The 14,589-nt window shown below is 35.0% G+C and overlaps 1 protein-coding gene across 3 annotated transcripts in view; it reads right to left on the reverse strand.

Annotated features, from left to right (window-relative positions):
- The window catches only part of LOC149800163 (uncharacterized), a 43,052-nt gene that overhangs the window by 13,258 nt on the left and 15,205 nt on the right, over window positions 1-14,589 (reverse strand). For 2 of the 3 annotated variants that reach the window (XM_089959768.1, XM_089959766.1), the window contains exons 1-4: window positions 14,210-14,330; window positions 11,182-11,314; window positions 7,392-7,543; window positions 8-131 (exon numbers count right to left, since the gene is read on the reverse strand). In XM_089959768.1, coding sequence (XP_089815894.1) covers window positions 8-131; window positions 7,392-7,543; window positions 11,182-11,314; window positions 14,210-14,315 — 515 coding nt within the window. In that variant the 5' untranslated portion in view covers window positions 14,316-14,330. Of the gene's footprint in view, window positions 1-7; window positions 132-7,391; window positions 7,544-11,181; window positions 11,315-14,209; window positions 14,331-14,589 lie in introns of those variants that run through there. The other variant, XM_089959767.1, reaches the window with a different exon arrangement.

The raw sequence follows: 14,589 nt of genomic DNA on the forward strand, positions 1-14,589 counted from the left end.
TTCTTACCCACAGACGTCACGCGATCCATCCGGTTCCTTGGTAATTTGATTCGACGTCATCATTACACATACTTCCGTCCATTTGGCGGTGTACGCTCTGGTCAGTTTATCTTTAACATCATCAGGTATACCTGGATAGAAAAACAAAGTTTCTGCTAATTTTGTGCAAGAGCGGAACATGATAATGCCGAATCATACTCAATTATGCAAGACGGGAATCAAAGCGTACCGGACTATGATATATAGGCGTATGGCAGTAAAGGAACCAAAGATTTAGTTGAAAGAACAACAGTAATATATTGATGCATCCAAACTTAATTTGGGATCCAAGATAAATACTTTTACCTCTGTTTGGTGTATGTGTGTGAACTGATAATTATAATTTAATTCATATACCTCGAACTTCTCAACAGAAAGCAAGCGGTTTTGAGCATATAGATCAGTGATAATTTCCAATGAGAGAGAGAGAGAGAGAGAGAGAGAGTTCTCGTCACACCTGGTGCTTAACTTCAATATTTTCCATCCTCTTTGGATGATATGTGTATGGCTTGTGCATGAAAATGAGGGAAATACGCCATTACTCGTAGTGTTACGTACTTAGCCTCTTACAAAAGTAACAAGAAAAATGTGAAGACATTATAATTTGTAAAATTTAACAAATAATTTATTTCCCTAGAAAAACAATGCAAAAATGAGAAAAAGAAATTACGGTGTTACGAATCAAATCCAAAAATAATCCAAGAATTAAAAAATAGAAGTCCTGGTAACAAAAGGTTATAAGTAAACTGAGTTCAAATACCGACGAAATCCAAAATGGACTTCTGTGCTCAGCGTCGTACAGATGTGTCAACAGTTCTTTGCTATATCACAGACAATAATATTCCAGTTTTTCAATTCTGTGTAAATTTCGATAAATGTCTTTGTCCAAGCATTAATTTAGAACACTAGTAATTCCAGAAAAAACAATCTTGAAATCCAAATAATTTGAAGAAAATCAAATAATTAGCACAAAACTGGTCAAAACATAAAACACTTTAACTTCTCAAGTGTTGACGCAAGTATGACAATTGTTTCTCAAAACATTAATAAACAAATCTAACAACAACGCATAACAGATTCCCGCATGGAGGTCAAGAGTGCCTCCTTCTGGGAAAACCCAAAGTTTGTAACAATAAGCACATTTCATTTGTCACGCTCTGCAAGTATGGTATCGATTCCACTTTGTGAATCTTACTCTGAGAAAGAATTAAAAAAAGTTGTTTACTACAACTCTTACTGGTTCTGAAACAAGGTCAGCATTAAATACAAAGTTTCTTTTAGTAGTTGTTTACTTCTTTTTAAAACATCAGTCAAAACTGAACTCTAGTCCATTAAATAAAGTTACATTACAATAGCATATAATGGAATATAAAAAAGTAAAACTAACAAACAAACAAGTAAATTAAATAAAATATACATAACACTTCCCCGTAAAATAAAAAAAGATGTATAACATAAAGCTTTATTGTTACCATATATTAAATATATATGAGATTTTTAAAAAATAACATAGGAAGATCTCTTATGAATTATACAAGGTGTACATGAAATAATATTTCTATGCACGGGAAAGTGCGTCTGCCATTAGATTGTCTTTTCCCTCGATGTGCCTGATGTCAGTATCATATTCCTGTAACAACAAACTCTACCTTAGTAATGGGGTTGTGGTTACTAAATACAATACTCGAAGAAGGAGCTGAACTAATGTAAACTTTAAAATGTTGTAATGCCAATATGAAAAGCCAGGCATTCCGTCTCGATTGTCGAATAATTTCTTTGGTACTTATTTAATTTCTTAGCAAAAAGCACACTGAATGATCACCACCATTTTAATCTTCTTGAATCAATACTGATTCGACCCCAAAATCATTTGCATGAACAGGCAGTTTCAATGACTGACTGAAATTTGGAGCTGTAAGAACTCTTAAGTATGGATTTTAACATATCGAAAGCCTCCTGACATTTTTCAGTCCAATGAAACTTAGTTTTCTTTCCGTATAAATGTTCTTTCCATCTGTCGTTGTAAATGATGGCATCATCGATGTAAGCATCACAATTATCAAGACCAGAGGTAATCATATTCATTAGACGTTGAAAAGTGCATTGCGAACCCTTTATCCCAAACGGCATCGCTTTATATTGATAAAGTTCATCTGGAATCACGAATGCCGAAATTTTCTTTGCTCTTTCCGTTAGTGGAATTTGACAAAATCATTTCAGAAGGTCACATTTGGTGACACACTTGGTATTTCCGATTTTATCAATGCAGTCATAGATTCTTGTTAATGGAAATGAATCTGTTTTTTTTTTTCTCACACTGTTCACCTTTCTATAATCAGTGCAAAAACGGAAAGTTTTATCTGGTTTCGGAACAAGTATACATGCTGAACTCCAGTAACTGTTACTGGGCTCTATGGAATCATTTTCCAGCAAATATTGAAATTCTTTTTTCAAGTATTCCTTTCCCTAGGAATATCTGGAAATAAGTGCTCATATTCAAATAATAACTGTTTAAGTTCTGTCTTTTCTTGTTGTAGCAAATGTGAAAGTTTCTGGTCTAGATTATAAATAATTTCTGAATTTCGAAGATTTGTCGCTCCAAAATCAGTAGAGTACGATGATATTCCTTAAATTAGATCTTCACTGAGTGGGACAGGTACCGCTAAATGAATTGCATGATTAACCTAGCTATCTCTCTCAATATACTCTATTAACATTTTTATGTGGCAAAGTTGTTTTTGTTTTCACCTTCCAGGAGTATTTATGATGTAATATAAATCATTTACTTTCTTTTCTACTGAAGAGGACCATAATAATGGGCCTGCAGAGGATTTTGTGGTATGGGCAAGAGAGACATTATCTCTTTCACCAGGCTGAAAACTCATTTCCTTCGAGTTTTTATCATACCTTAATTTTATGTTTGACTGCGTAGAGTGCAGATTCACTCTTGCAACCTTACAAGCCTTTGACAACGTATTCTTAAAATTGGAAACATAATTGAGAAGATTATTTTCAGTATCTTCATTAGAAAGAAGTTTCTCTTTCGACAACTCCAATGGTCCACGCACAGTCCAAAAAAACCAGTTCAAAGGGACTAAATCCTAAAGATCCTTGAAATGATTCCCTAACAGCAAACAATGCCTTCATCTCAATCTTTACCCATATCAAAACAATATGATCGAATCATATTATTCAAATGTTGATGACATCTTACTAAAGCACCTTGGGTCTCAGGGTCATAGGCAGAAAATTTGAATTGTTGGATGCCCAATTCGTACATAGCTTGCTGGAAACTTCCAGAGACGAAAATTGACCCATGATCAGATAAGACAGATTTGGAAAGGCCAAACTGAGAAGAAAAAATCTTTATCAAAGCTTTTTTACTGATGTTTTAGATTTAATATTCCTTAAAGACATTTCCTCTGGGAACCGTGTTGACGCACACATTATGGTCAACAAATATTGGTTACCTGACTAGGTCTTAGGTGAGGGACCAACACAATCTACTATTATTCTGCTAAATGGTTCGTCAATTGCAGGAATAGGTTGCAGATGAGCCTTAGGTATCTTCTGATTGGGCTTTCCTACCATTTAACAAGTATGACAAGATCTGCAGTATTTACAAACATCACCTTTGATTCTTGGCCACTAGAAGTGAGTGAGTCAAGATCTTGTGATAAGTCTTAAAACTCCCTAAATGACCAACCAAATGAGTTTCATGGGGAAGACTAAGAATTTCCTGTCAGTACGATTTTGGAACTACAGTTTGACAGTTCACTGACCACTCGTCACCAGCAGGTATCTCGAGAGGTCTCCCATTTCTCAAAAGAATTCCATTTTTAATGAAATAAAAAACAGGCATTCCAGTGGCTTCAGTTTCACTAATGTCCTTTTGAAAAAACTGGAGATCTCAGGATTATTTTCCTGTTCGACAACAAGTGATTGTCGTTTGTCACCCGGATTAGAATAAAGAGAATGAGTCGTTAAAAGAGGAACACTGTGATCAATACCCTTTGATTGATCCAAATGAGGAGTGAAAGTGACCTCCCTCAAAGCCTGACCGATACATGTATTAGCTAAGGAATACTTTCCTGATCAACATTATTCTCAAGAGCTTTCTTTGCCATATCTCTGCTAACTGCACAAGCTGAGTATAAATCAAAGAATTCTTTTTCAATAGGATCGACTTTCTGATCCAAATAAGGCTTGTCAGTTACAGGTGAATTAGCCACAACCGTATCTAAATCTAGGTCGTTGTCTAGTAATAAATAAATGCCCTCAATGGATAAAGCTTACACTATTCCGACTGTCACAGGTCCTGAGACTAAGTCTGATGGCAAATTTACACAATGGAGAGGAACATTAAAAAATCCACACTCTACTCCCTGAACAGGAACACACTCATTAGAAACAGACTTATCAGAAAAAGGCAAAGTACCTGATATTTAAAGACTCTGAGAAGCTACTGTGTCCCTTACAATTTTAATAGGGATGGGATTGGCCGAGTCACCCAAGTGTGATATAGAACCCTTTGACATGAATGGTTCATAATTATCCATAATAAAATCAGACTGGGGTTTATTAGACCCAACAAATGTATTGCTTTCAATACATGACCGTGACCATGACCTCTTTGAAATAAGAATATTTTAAATAGCTCTGTCTTTATTTTGATGCTTATTTTCAATTTATAGCAATCAGAAATAGTGTGTCCTTTCTTCTTGCAGTAGGTACACGTTAGGAAGAGAGACTGCTGAGTGAAAGTGTTTTCTTTACAAAAGAAACTTTATGAGCTAGGAAATACTCACTAGCAGCACGAGCAGCATTTTCCAAGGTTTCAACCCTATGCTCATCAAGATAAGTCTTAATGTCACCATGGACATAGTTCTTGAACTCTTTAAGTAATACAAGTTGTAAGAGATTTTCGTAATCTTGATCAACTATACAGGCTAAGCACCATCGATCAAATAACTGCACTTTTACTCTTGCAAATTCGACATGACGTTGTCCAGCTTCCTTTTTAACGTTCCTGAATGTTTGCCGATAAGCCTCAGGGACCAACTCATAACCCTTTAAGATGCATTCTATAACCCGATCATAGTGAGCGCCTTGCTGTGGTAAATAAATATTACTAGCTTTACCAGTAAGTAGACATTGCAATAACAGAGACCAGTGCTCCCTTGGCCATTTCACGTTCTCAGCAATGTTTTCAAACTGAGGAAAATATTTGTCTACTTCTTTCTCTCTAAAAGGGGGCACTAACCTAACACTCCTAGTGACATAAAAACTTGAATTTGTATGTGAAGTGGGAACGTGCATTTCACTTGCCAGCTCTATTTCTTGTTTACTACAACTCTTACTGTTTCTGACTGAAGATCCGGAACTAGGTCATCATTAGATAAAAAGTTTCTATTATTAGTTGTTTACTTTGAAAAATAGAAAAAATCAGTCAGAACTGAACTCTATTCCAATAAATAAAGTTACATTATAATAGCATGTAATGGAATAAAAGAACAACTAACAAACAAACAATTAAATTAAATCAAATATACATAATAGTAGCACGGTTTCTAGTTCTACTTAATTGTAATGTCAAAGCTTCATTCATTATGTTATTATTTATGCTAAACAAAACCCGTAAGAGACGTTTAAATGACATAGGATGAACAAATACGAGATAAATAATGTGGAAAAAGAAACAACTGAATAAGTGTAAAACAAAGCAAACTACCCATCTATTTCAGATAATCGGTCCTTTATAAAACACAAGCTAATGCTGGCGTGACAAATGAAATCGTAGGGAGAACATCATTATTGTAACCTACTTCCATTTAACGGTGCGTGGAAAAAGTCCACTTACTCCAGACATTACAATATGATAAGATTGACGTGGGAAGGTTAGATCTTTTCATTTAGGTCAAATATAATTCATTTCATGATACATAAAAGGTCAACTCGTGACTTCGCCACTCGTGTTTGTATAACACGATGAGATATACCCGGTAATAACGAATGTAAATTTTTAAACTATTCTGTCCATATGTGTCTGAGTCTCTTTTCTATTAACAAATTCAATACAAATTCTCACCTTTGTCAGAACCCTCCTCCTAGCAACTAAAACAACGTTTCCCGTATATCTAACTCTGTGGTCAAGAAATCAATAGAAACCATCCAAATATAGATTTATGGAGAGCTAAAGGCATCGCCTGTATAATTACAAATAAATATGTAATTCCTGCACAAAGAATAGATTTTTCTTCAAACAAAGATGTGTTTGTGTGTGTGACTTGGAATTTTAACGAAGCTTTAACAACTTTTCAGCCATATCCCAACGATATATGCAGTGTGGAAGTTTATACTGATGTCTAGCACTTGGGCATTATCCTGACACCAGGCCGACCATTCCTAACACTAACCTCTTGATGATGAGCGTCAAGTGTGGCAGCTACAAGTACCATTTGTATGAGTCTTTGGGTTGACTCGGTGTGGGTTCGAACCCAAGAGCTTGAGCATTCGAGGCGGATGCTCTAACCACTTGAGCCACCGGGACGCTTCACAAACAAAGTTAATCGTCAGATTAATATTTATTAACGAAGTTATTGATTTAGTCATTGAAGTAAAGTTAATTTTCATTGCGGAGAGTATTGTGGACATTATTTGTTTAGTTACTGACGTAAAGTTAATCTTGAAGGTGATGATTGTAGTTGAAATTATGGGTTCTGTCATCAAGATCAATGGACACCATTTATCTCTTACAGGCATTCATCTGAATAAAGGTCATTAACTTGAAAGTCATTTGTATCATGTATGGTTAGCAGCTAATTCAAAAAAATCTGAATGATTCATGGGCACATTCAGGACACGAAATCAAGGATCAAATTAGCATCAAAACAGATAGATAAACTGTGGAACGATCACTCAAGGAAAGATCCATTATTCTTATCTCTTCGACTTTCATATATAGATATTCAAGGATTATACACTCTCAATCAAAGAAGAAAAAGATATAAGAAAGAGCACAAACAAAAGAAGATAATGCATGCGTCTAATTTGTCTAACGCAAAGGAAGAGAGGGAACCAATTTAAAAATTCCATACGGCCTATGAATCAGTTTTCGTCTTAGAGAGAGGTCAATGAGCTCCGGGACTATGTGGTGCAATACTTTTACCATGACCAGCGGAACATTTATCAATTTGGTATAAGGAAAAGTAGAAGAGGAGAAGGAGAAAATACCAAGAAAGATGGGAACGAGCAGGAGAAGGAGGATTATTATGGTGTCCTATTCCATGCGGTATATGTATCAGTTTGGTCTAAGGCAAACAAGAAGAACGGAGGAAGAGCGAAAATGTTACCATTCCATACAGAGCATGCATCAGTTTGGTCTTGGACCGTAATCTCTTCTAAAAAGTGAAGCTGCATATCATGACCGGTTTGTTTAGTCAGATAGTCTGGACAGTTTACCAGCTCACGTATGGCACATCTAGTTGCTTGTTGTCCGCTGTCACTAAAATGAATAAAAAAGGAAGAGAAGATGAATATTCTTCTAGGGCATGGGGAAGTAGCGAGATTTGCTGCTCAGCCATATGGAAATTTGTAGGCGCTTCTTCCTTTTCAATTCCCATGTTTCCAATTAATATTTGCAGACTATAGAGTCTCAAAGTTTTCAATTGTTTATTGCGTACAATAGAGTTCACAAGTATTCAATTAGTAACTGCGTTCTACAGAGTCCACAAGCATTCAATTAGTAATTGCGGTCTATATAGTCACAACCATTCAATTAGTAATTGGGGTCTGTAGAGTCCACAAGCATTAAAGTAGTATTTGCGGTCTACATAGTACACACGCATTCAATTAGTAATGCGGTCTATAGAGTACTCAAATATTCAATTAGTAATTGCAGTATGTGGATTACACAAGCATTCAGTTAGTAATCGCGGTCTATAGAGTCCACAAACATTCAATTAGTAATTGCGATGTATAGAGTCCACACGCATTTAATAAGTAATAGCGGTCTATAGATTCCACAAATATTTAATTAGTAATTGCGGTCTATCTATCTATCTATCTATCTATCTATCTATCTATCTATCCTCTCTCTCTAGTGAATAAAGGGAAACGCGGAGTCTGTGGAGAGAGAGAGAGAGAGAGAGAGAGAGAGAGAGAGAGAACAAAGCTGAACCTGCATTTAGTAACGTACAATAACCTGGGATTTAGTAATGCTTAGGTGCACACATTCCATATGATTTTAATAGTGTTCACAATACCAGTTATACAAAACTGAAATAGCCTGTCAAGATTGTACGGTGTATTTATTTATTGGTTAAGAGGAAGAAACATATTGTAATCGATTTCATACTTTGTTTGTCTTTCTTTTTCTTTTCTTCCTATTTTATAAAACCCAGGGTCTAAAAATAGAATATATAATATTAAAATGTTCTCTCCCAACCCCCAACCCCACCTCCAAGCCTTACTGTTTCATTGTTGTTGGTTGCAAAGCTGCGATTTGATCATTAAACAAACATGGATAGGCAATGAATAAATATCTTTATCGTAAATCTCCTCAATCACACCCCAGCAGTCTCTCTCTCTCTCTCTCTCTCTCTCTCTCTCTCTCTCTCTCTCTCTCTCCTGGACCATGGTAGAAAGATACCAGCAAAATTCCGCGCAAAAACAAGCGTGTCAAATTTTCTCTCCGTAGCTATGTTAAGTTAATTATAATAATGACTTAGATCTAACTGTAAATATATAACAAAAAATAAAAGAAGCAACTTATTAATTTGAAAGATTGCGATTACATGCAAAAGGTAAAGCGGACACACTGGAATGGGAGTTGCACGCTGTTTATTGAATTCGTCAATACCCAATTGTTTGTAGTCAATGTTAAGTTCGTTGGAAATTCAAGTATGTGTATTTTTATGTGATATAAATACAATACAGGTGTAGCATGTACGCTGTATCTTTGATATACCACTTCTGTATAATGTTTTTATAAAAGAAAACTAGGCAAGCCTCGTTTCTTTTTAATGATAACTATGTACAGCTCGTGTGTATATCAACATATTAATGATACAGCGCACAATATATATATATATATATATATATATATATATATATATATATATATATATATATATATATATATATATATATATATATATATATATATATGTGTGTGTGTGTGTGTGTGTAGAGAGAGAGAGAGAGAGAGAGAGTAAATGATTATATGACATTCAGCAAAATTGTTTTAATAGTAATATAGACAAAGGAATTAAAGTCACTTTTCTTTGGAACGGGCCTTACATACCTTTCAAAAGTTCAATAGTTTCACATAAAGTAAGAAATTAAAAGAAACGATGATGTAGTGTCCAAATGGTGTCAAGTGTTGTACATATACATTTTTCGGAAGAAAAATGTTTGTCAAAAGTAAAAAAGTGCTTTTAATATATGCCAAAGGTATAGGAGTGTCTACCACGTGTAAAGACTAATGTAATGTAAACTTAAAGGATCGATTTTGTTTGTTTTGGGAAGTTCTATCAAAAGTTTCATTTACTCTCAGGCAATTATTACCCAGCATCAGGCCACCTCAATAAATGTAACGTGAATCTTAAGGTATTTCGTGTCACGTGAGCAAAAGAGTCGAACTAACGCACCACATGTCCGTATGATATCGTTTGTTCCCATAAGAATATTAGTAATGTGAACCTGTGTTTTCTCAAATCATTTTCAAGTGTTACGTATATCTGATTTAATATATATATATATATATATATATATATATATATATATATATATATATATATATATATATATATATATATATATATATATATATTAATTGAATTGTTTGTTAGTAAGTTTTAAATTTTTATTTTTCTTACGTGCTATTGTAATGTAAATTTATTCACTAGAGATGACACTTTTTCAGAAAATTGTTTGACCTTGACTGTTAGTTTATAAACAACAGGTGTTGATCTAAATTCTGACCTGGATTCACAATTAGTAAACAAAGTTCTATTTTATTTTAAGATGATTAGTTGTTGTCGAAGTCATGATGGGACTACGTGGGTAAAGAAGTAAACACTTTTTAAAATATTTTTATTCTGGGAATAAAATCATTGGTCTAATCAAGGCCATATTCTGTGTATGTGAGATAAACATGATCATGTGACCCCCTCCCCCGCTCTAATTTCCGAATTTTGGGGAATTTCAAAACTGCGTCTTATGATCCAATATAATCTTTGTTTTGAGAGAGATTTCTCAGTTTTGGGCATTTCATACTGATGTCAAGTTAATTTGTTGTAGCCAGATTTGAGCTATAATAATTCTTCAGATCAGTTGGATTTCAAAAGGATTAATTCTTTATTCTCTGGAAATATTTTGAAGAGTGCTCACACAGAGATTTTGGAAAGACACTGCTTACAAATTTAATCTGGATTTCCGATACCGGAGTGCCATTATTTGTATTTCTACAAGGAACTGTATATAAGCACAGTAGTGACTACAGCATACGTCATCGTCATCCATCTTGGGTCTTACATCAGGATTGGAATTTGAAATTATTAGAACATTTATTACTAAGATTTTTGCAATTTAATTCGTGGATTATTCTTAGATTATATTTTTGGATTTGATTCTTGAAACCGGAAGTTCTTCTCCCTTTTTAATTTTTACAGAATTTTCCAGGAAAATAAATTATTTGTTAACTTTAGAAAGCTTAGTATTTTCACTCTTTCTGTGTTACTGTTTATTCAAGCCTAAACACCTAACACAAGCAAAACCCAAACGTATGTTTAACTGTAATAAAACAGGCGTTAAACTTTGATTTCCAAAATTCAAACTGTAAATGCAAGGAAAGGAGCTTATGCAGGTGATAAATACATGATAAATACCTGATCACGAAGTCAGAAAATGTTTTGAGTGAAAAAACTGTCGGCTAAAACTCTGTACTTGTAAATCATAATTCCGCTTGAGAGAAATCTTTCATAAATGAGCAAGAATCTATTATTTTGAAATCAAATGACAGACCTGAAAATTTAATGTAATCATGGTAGTATCGAATTCCATGTTATCTGTTGGAAATTGAATTGCATAGTCTTCTGTTCCCTTCATCTTTCGGAAAGACGGAAGTAACTTTTTACATACCTGCACATATCCTTGATCCGGTAAATCATATTATCGTTGTCCTCAATAAGGGATGAAATTGTCTGCAAGCAACCATCGAGAGTTCTTTTGTCGCATACTGTCAATGTTGCCTTTGAAGTAGTCGGGTACCATCCTAAAACAGTATTTATTAATTGACACGACACCAGTTCTGTCCAAATCTTCAACATGATAAAAATTACAACTTTTTACAGTTCGATAAGGTGGTTGATTGCCTTTTGTTTAGATGCTAGTTACGGCTTTGCCTCCTTTCCAAACTGTTCATACGTCATCATGCATTTTTTAACCTAAACCAATAAAAGTCATATTTTGTACACTTCTTGATAGATGGGCTGCAATGCATGGATCACACACTGATTTGGATATTAGTACACAACAGAGCTTCGTGTCCTTGTCTTGCTATACAGGTCTAATTCTAAAACTTTACAAGTATTCATTTCAATCTACATCCCAAACTTTGGAAATGTCACGGAGATAGCTATTATTGTTCCAAAATGCAAGCAATGCTGGCACAATTTATAACTACTGATTCTCAGAAAGAGTGTAACTCGGATGATACATAGAAAGGTAAATTGCATACTGTCCACAAGTTTCTCGACCCATATGACATAGAAGTAACTAGAATCAAGTCGAAACGAAAGAAAGCAATGAAGATGGCTTTAAATTTTTCTAACATATTCAAACTTCTTCCCTGACTGAAAACCAACAAGAAATCATTGTTCTTGATTTCGCTTTAAGTGTTGTCATAATGACTTTGAGTCGTTTGTTTACTTAAAGGTGAGAGTTGTCTCACTCGAGTTAGTACGGTATCGACTGGGAGCTTTTCGGGAGTGCTCGATATTGGGGTAGTACACTAAAGGGTATAATTTATTGTACAAATCAAACGTATCAATACCCCTACGCTCGTGATAGGTATGGAAATCTGTGAAACGACCGTTTGTGAGAGTGTTGAATTTCAGCCATATATGACTTCCAATAACATTCCCCGCCTGAATATATATCGATCACTCACTAAATAACATTTTGCAGCTGCAACATTTCAAAGCTGAAGATATTCAAATACTTAGTCCAGGGATCTGATGTTTACCAGCCGTCTCACGACCTCCAAATAATGGCTAGCAAGCAAGTCTGGTTTCTTTCATGTGCACATCGATTGATGTCCACGCAACTCATTTTCTGTCAAATAGAGTTATGCGGAATAGGACGAATATTAGTGACTGTGAAGCCTCTGACTTTCCTGTCAGAAAAAAAACTGAACTGATGTGGATGGAAAAATCATATTTGGTTAAAGTCCTGTTGCAGATGAACCGTACAGAGAACCGTACAGAGTACTAATAAAGCATTTCATCTGATTAAAGTGACATGGAACTTGACATATCATATGCTAAGTTTACTAAGATGTTCGCTACGTGCTCTCAAAAATTTTTACTCAATCACCGGGTTGCTGGTTCGAATCCTACCCAGATCAGACAGAATCGGCTTCCATAATACCAACATTACCCCTATACGAAATGGTTTTGCATATGCTGATGTCCATCAACCAATCGACCAACAAGTTTATCATTCAACATGATCAATTAGTCAATCCAGATCTTCCATAGAATATTCAAATCATTGCCGAAAATATCCACATCGCCTCTACAGTAAGTCGTTTGGCATGTGCTGATGTGAATCAACAAATCAACCGACAAGATTATCAATAAAAAAATATTCCACAAGGAATATGGCGCTTGTACTTTTCACCTCTGTAAAACGTCACACGCAGCGATATAATTTTCTAAAAACAGTCATTCGGACAAGGCGAACCGGTGTAATGGCGTTCAGTGTTCTTTTCCGTGATATTGTTCGTATTATTGTTCTTAGTGAAAACCATACACCAGACGTTAAATTTGTTCATCTGAATATAGATGTGCATTGCAATATTTTGTTACAGTGATGCTTAAGCCTGCAGACTTAAACACACAAAATTACACTCTGCTTAGTTGATGCGATATTATGCATATACAATCTAGAAATGTTTCATATGTACTCGATAAGCTTAAAAACAATGTATCGATGTTTTCTTTTCTTTTTTTGGGGGGGTCGTTTTTTTTTTGTATTGTGCATTGGTGATTTTATTAACCTTTTCTGATTCTGATGTGTTAATCGGTAACAAAGCTAAGAAAAGAGGAGAGAAAATGTATATGTTTATTTCAATGTCCTTTAGCAGCAGGGAGGGTGAACCATACAAAATTTAGAAGGTTCCAAATGCCGAAATAAGATCACAAGGAGGGGTTTTTCAACTAGAAATAACGTCGACTACGTTTCAAGAGGAACTCTCATAGAGGAGTCTCTTTGGGAGGTCCTCCTGAGTTAGTCCAAATGTGGTTTCTGGTTGAAAACCTATTAATGGCGCTTTGATTACAAAAAATGAACCAATTCGTTGTCGTCGACCTCCCTGCTGCTAATCATCCAAAAATGTTATCAAGACCAACTCGATACCTTGTTCTGGGATCATGAAAATTTATTGTTATAAATCCGTGTGGAGTAGCTTGCGCTCTTGAAAAGAAGTTTCTAAACTGATTTATGTCCATATCACCGCTGCACCAAGTCTGATGAATATTTCTCAGCGTATATGTATTGACTCCGTTAAACACAGCAAGAATATTGCAGTTATCTCTGATCACTTTTGGTATTTGTGTATACCGCTGAGTTACATAAATCACATCAGTGTTTTTATGTCTGCCTCTTGAAAATATCCGAGCAGGGTTTGATTTTTTTTCCAACATTACGTCATCATATACGACCAAATTGTTAATAGATTTATCTAAATCATCAACATTCGGCGCATCATTGATATCGGTGATAAATTCAATAACATCATCGCCGTTTTCATTTAACAATTTTGCGCTTTCATTAAAATCTTTTATTACATCATAGCATCGTTGATCATCAACTGATGGTTTTACCAAATACAACTTATCCCACTTCATCCACTTCATTATCAAGTTAAGTAATAACTGTGTCTTACCGCTTTCAGATGGCCCTACGATAATCATATGAACATCATTTGGTAGCGCAGCATGATGCTTAACTGGTTCTCGTTTCCTTGTAGCAGAAAAGTCAGTGATTTCCATTAGAATAATATAAAATAAATATGGATTTATATTGTGTGAAATGCAGGGCGCGCACGCCAACAAGTGATCTAACAACCATTACAACAAAAAATAACAGATCTGCGGTTACGGGCAAGTGTGAACGATGCGGTACAAAGAAATTTAAATTTATTTCCAAATCGGGTGAAAAACCAAAACCAAAACCAAAATCAAAACCAAAGCAAAAGCCAAAACCAAAATCAAAGCAAAAGCCAAAGCCAAAGTCAGGTAAAAAAAAAGAAGCAACACGGGGGTG

The sequence above is a fragment of the Sinohyriopsis cumingii genome, chromosome 5, assembly GCF_028554795.1.
Source record: "Sinohyriopsis cumingii isolate HCF-2022 chromosome 5, ASM2855479v2, whole genome shotgun sequence".
Taxonomy (NCBI): Eukaryota; Metazoa; Mollusca; class Bivalvia; order Unionida; family Unionidae; genus Sinohyriopsis; species Sinohyriopsis cumingii.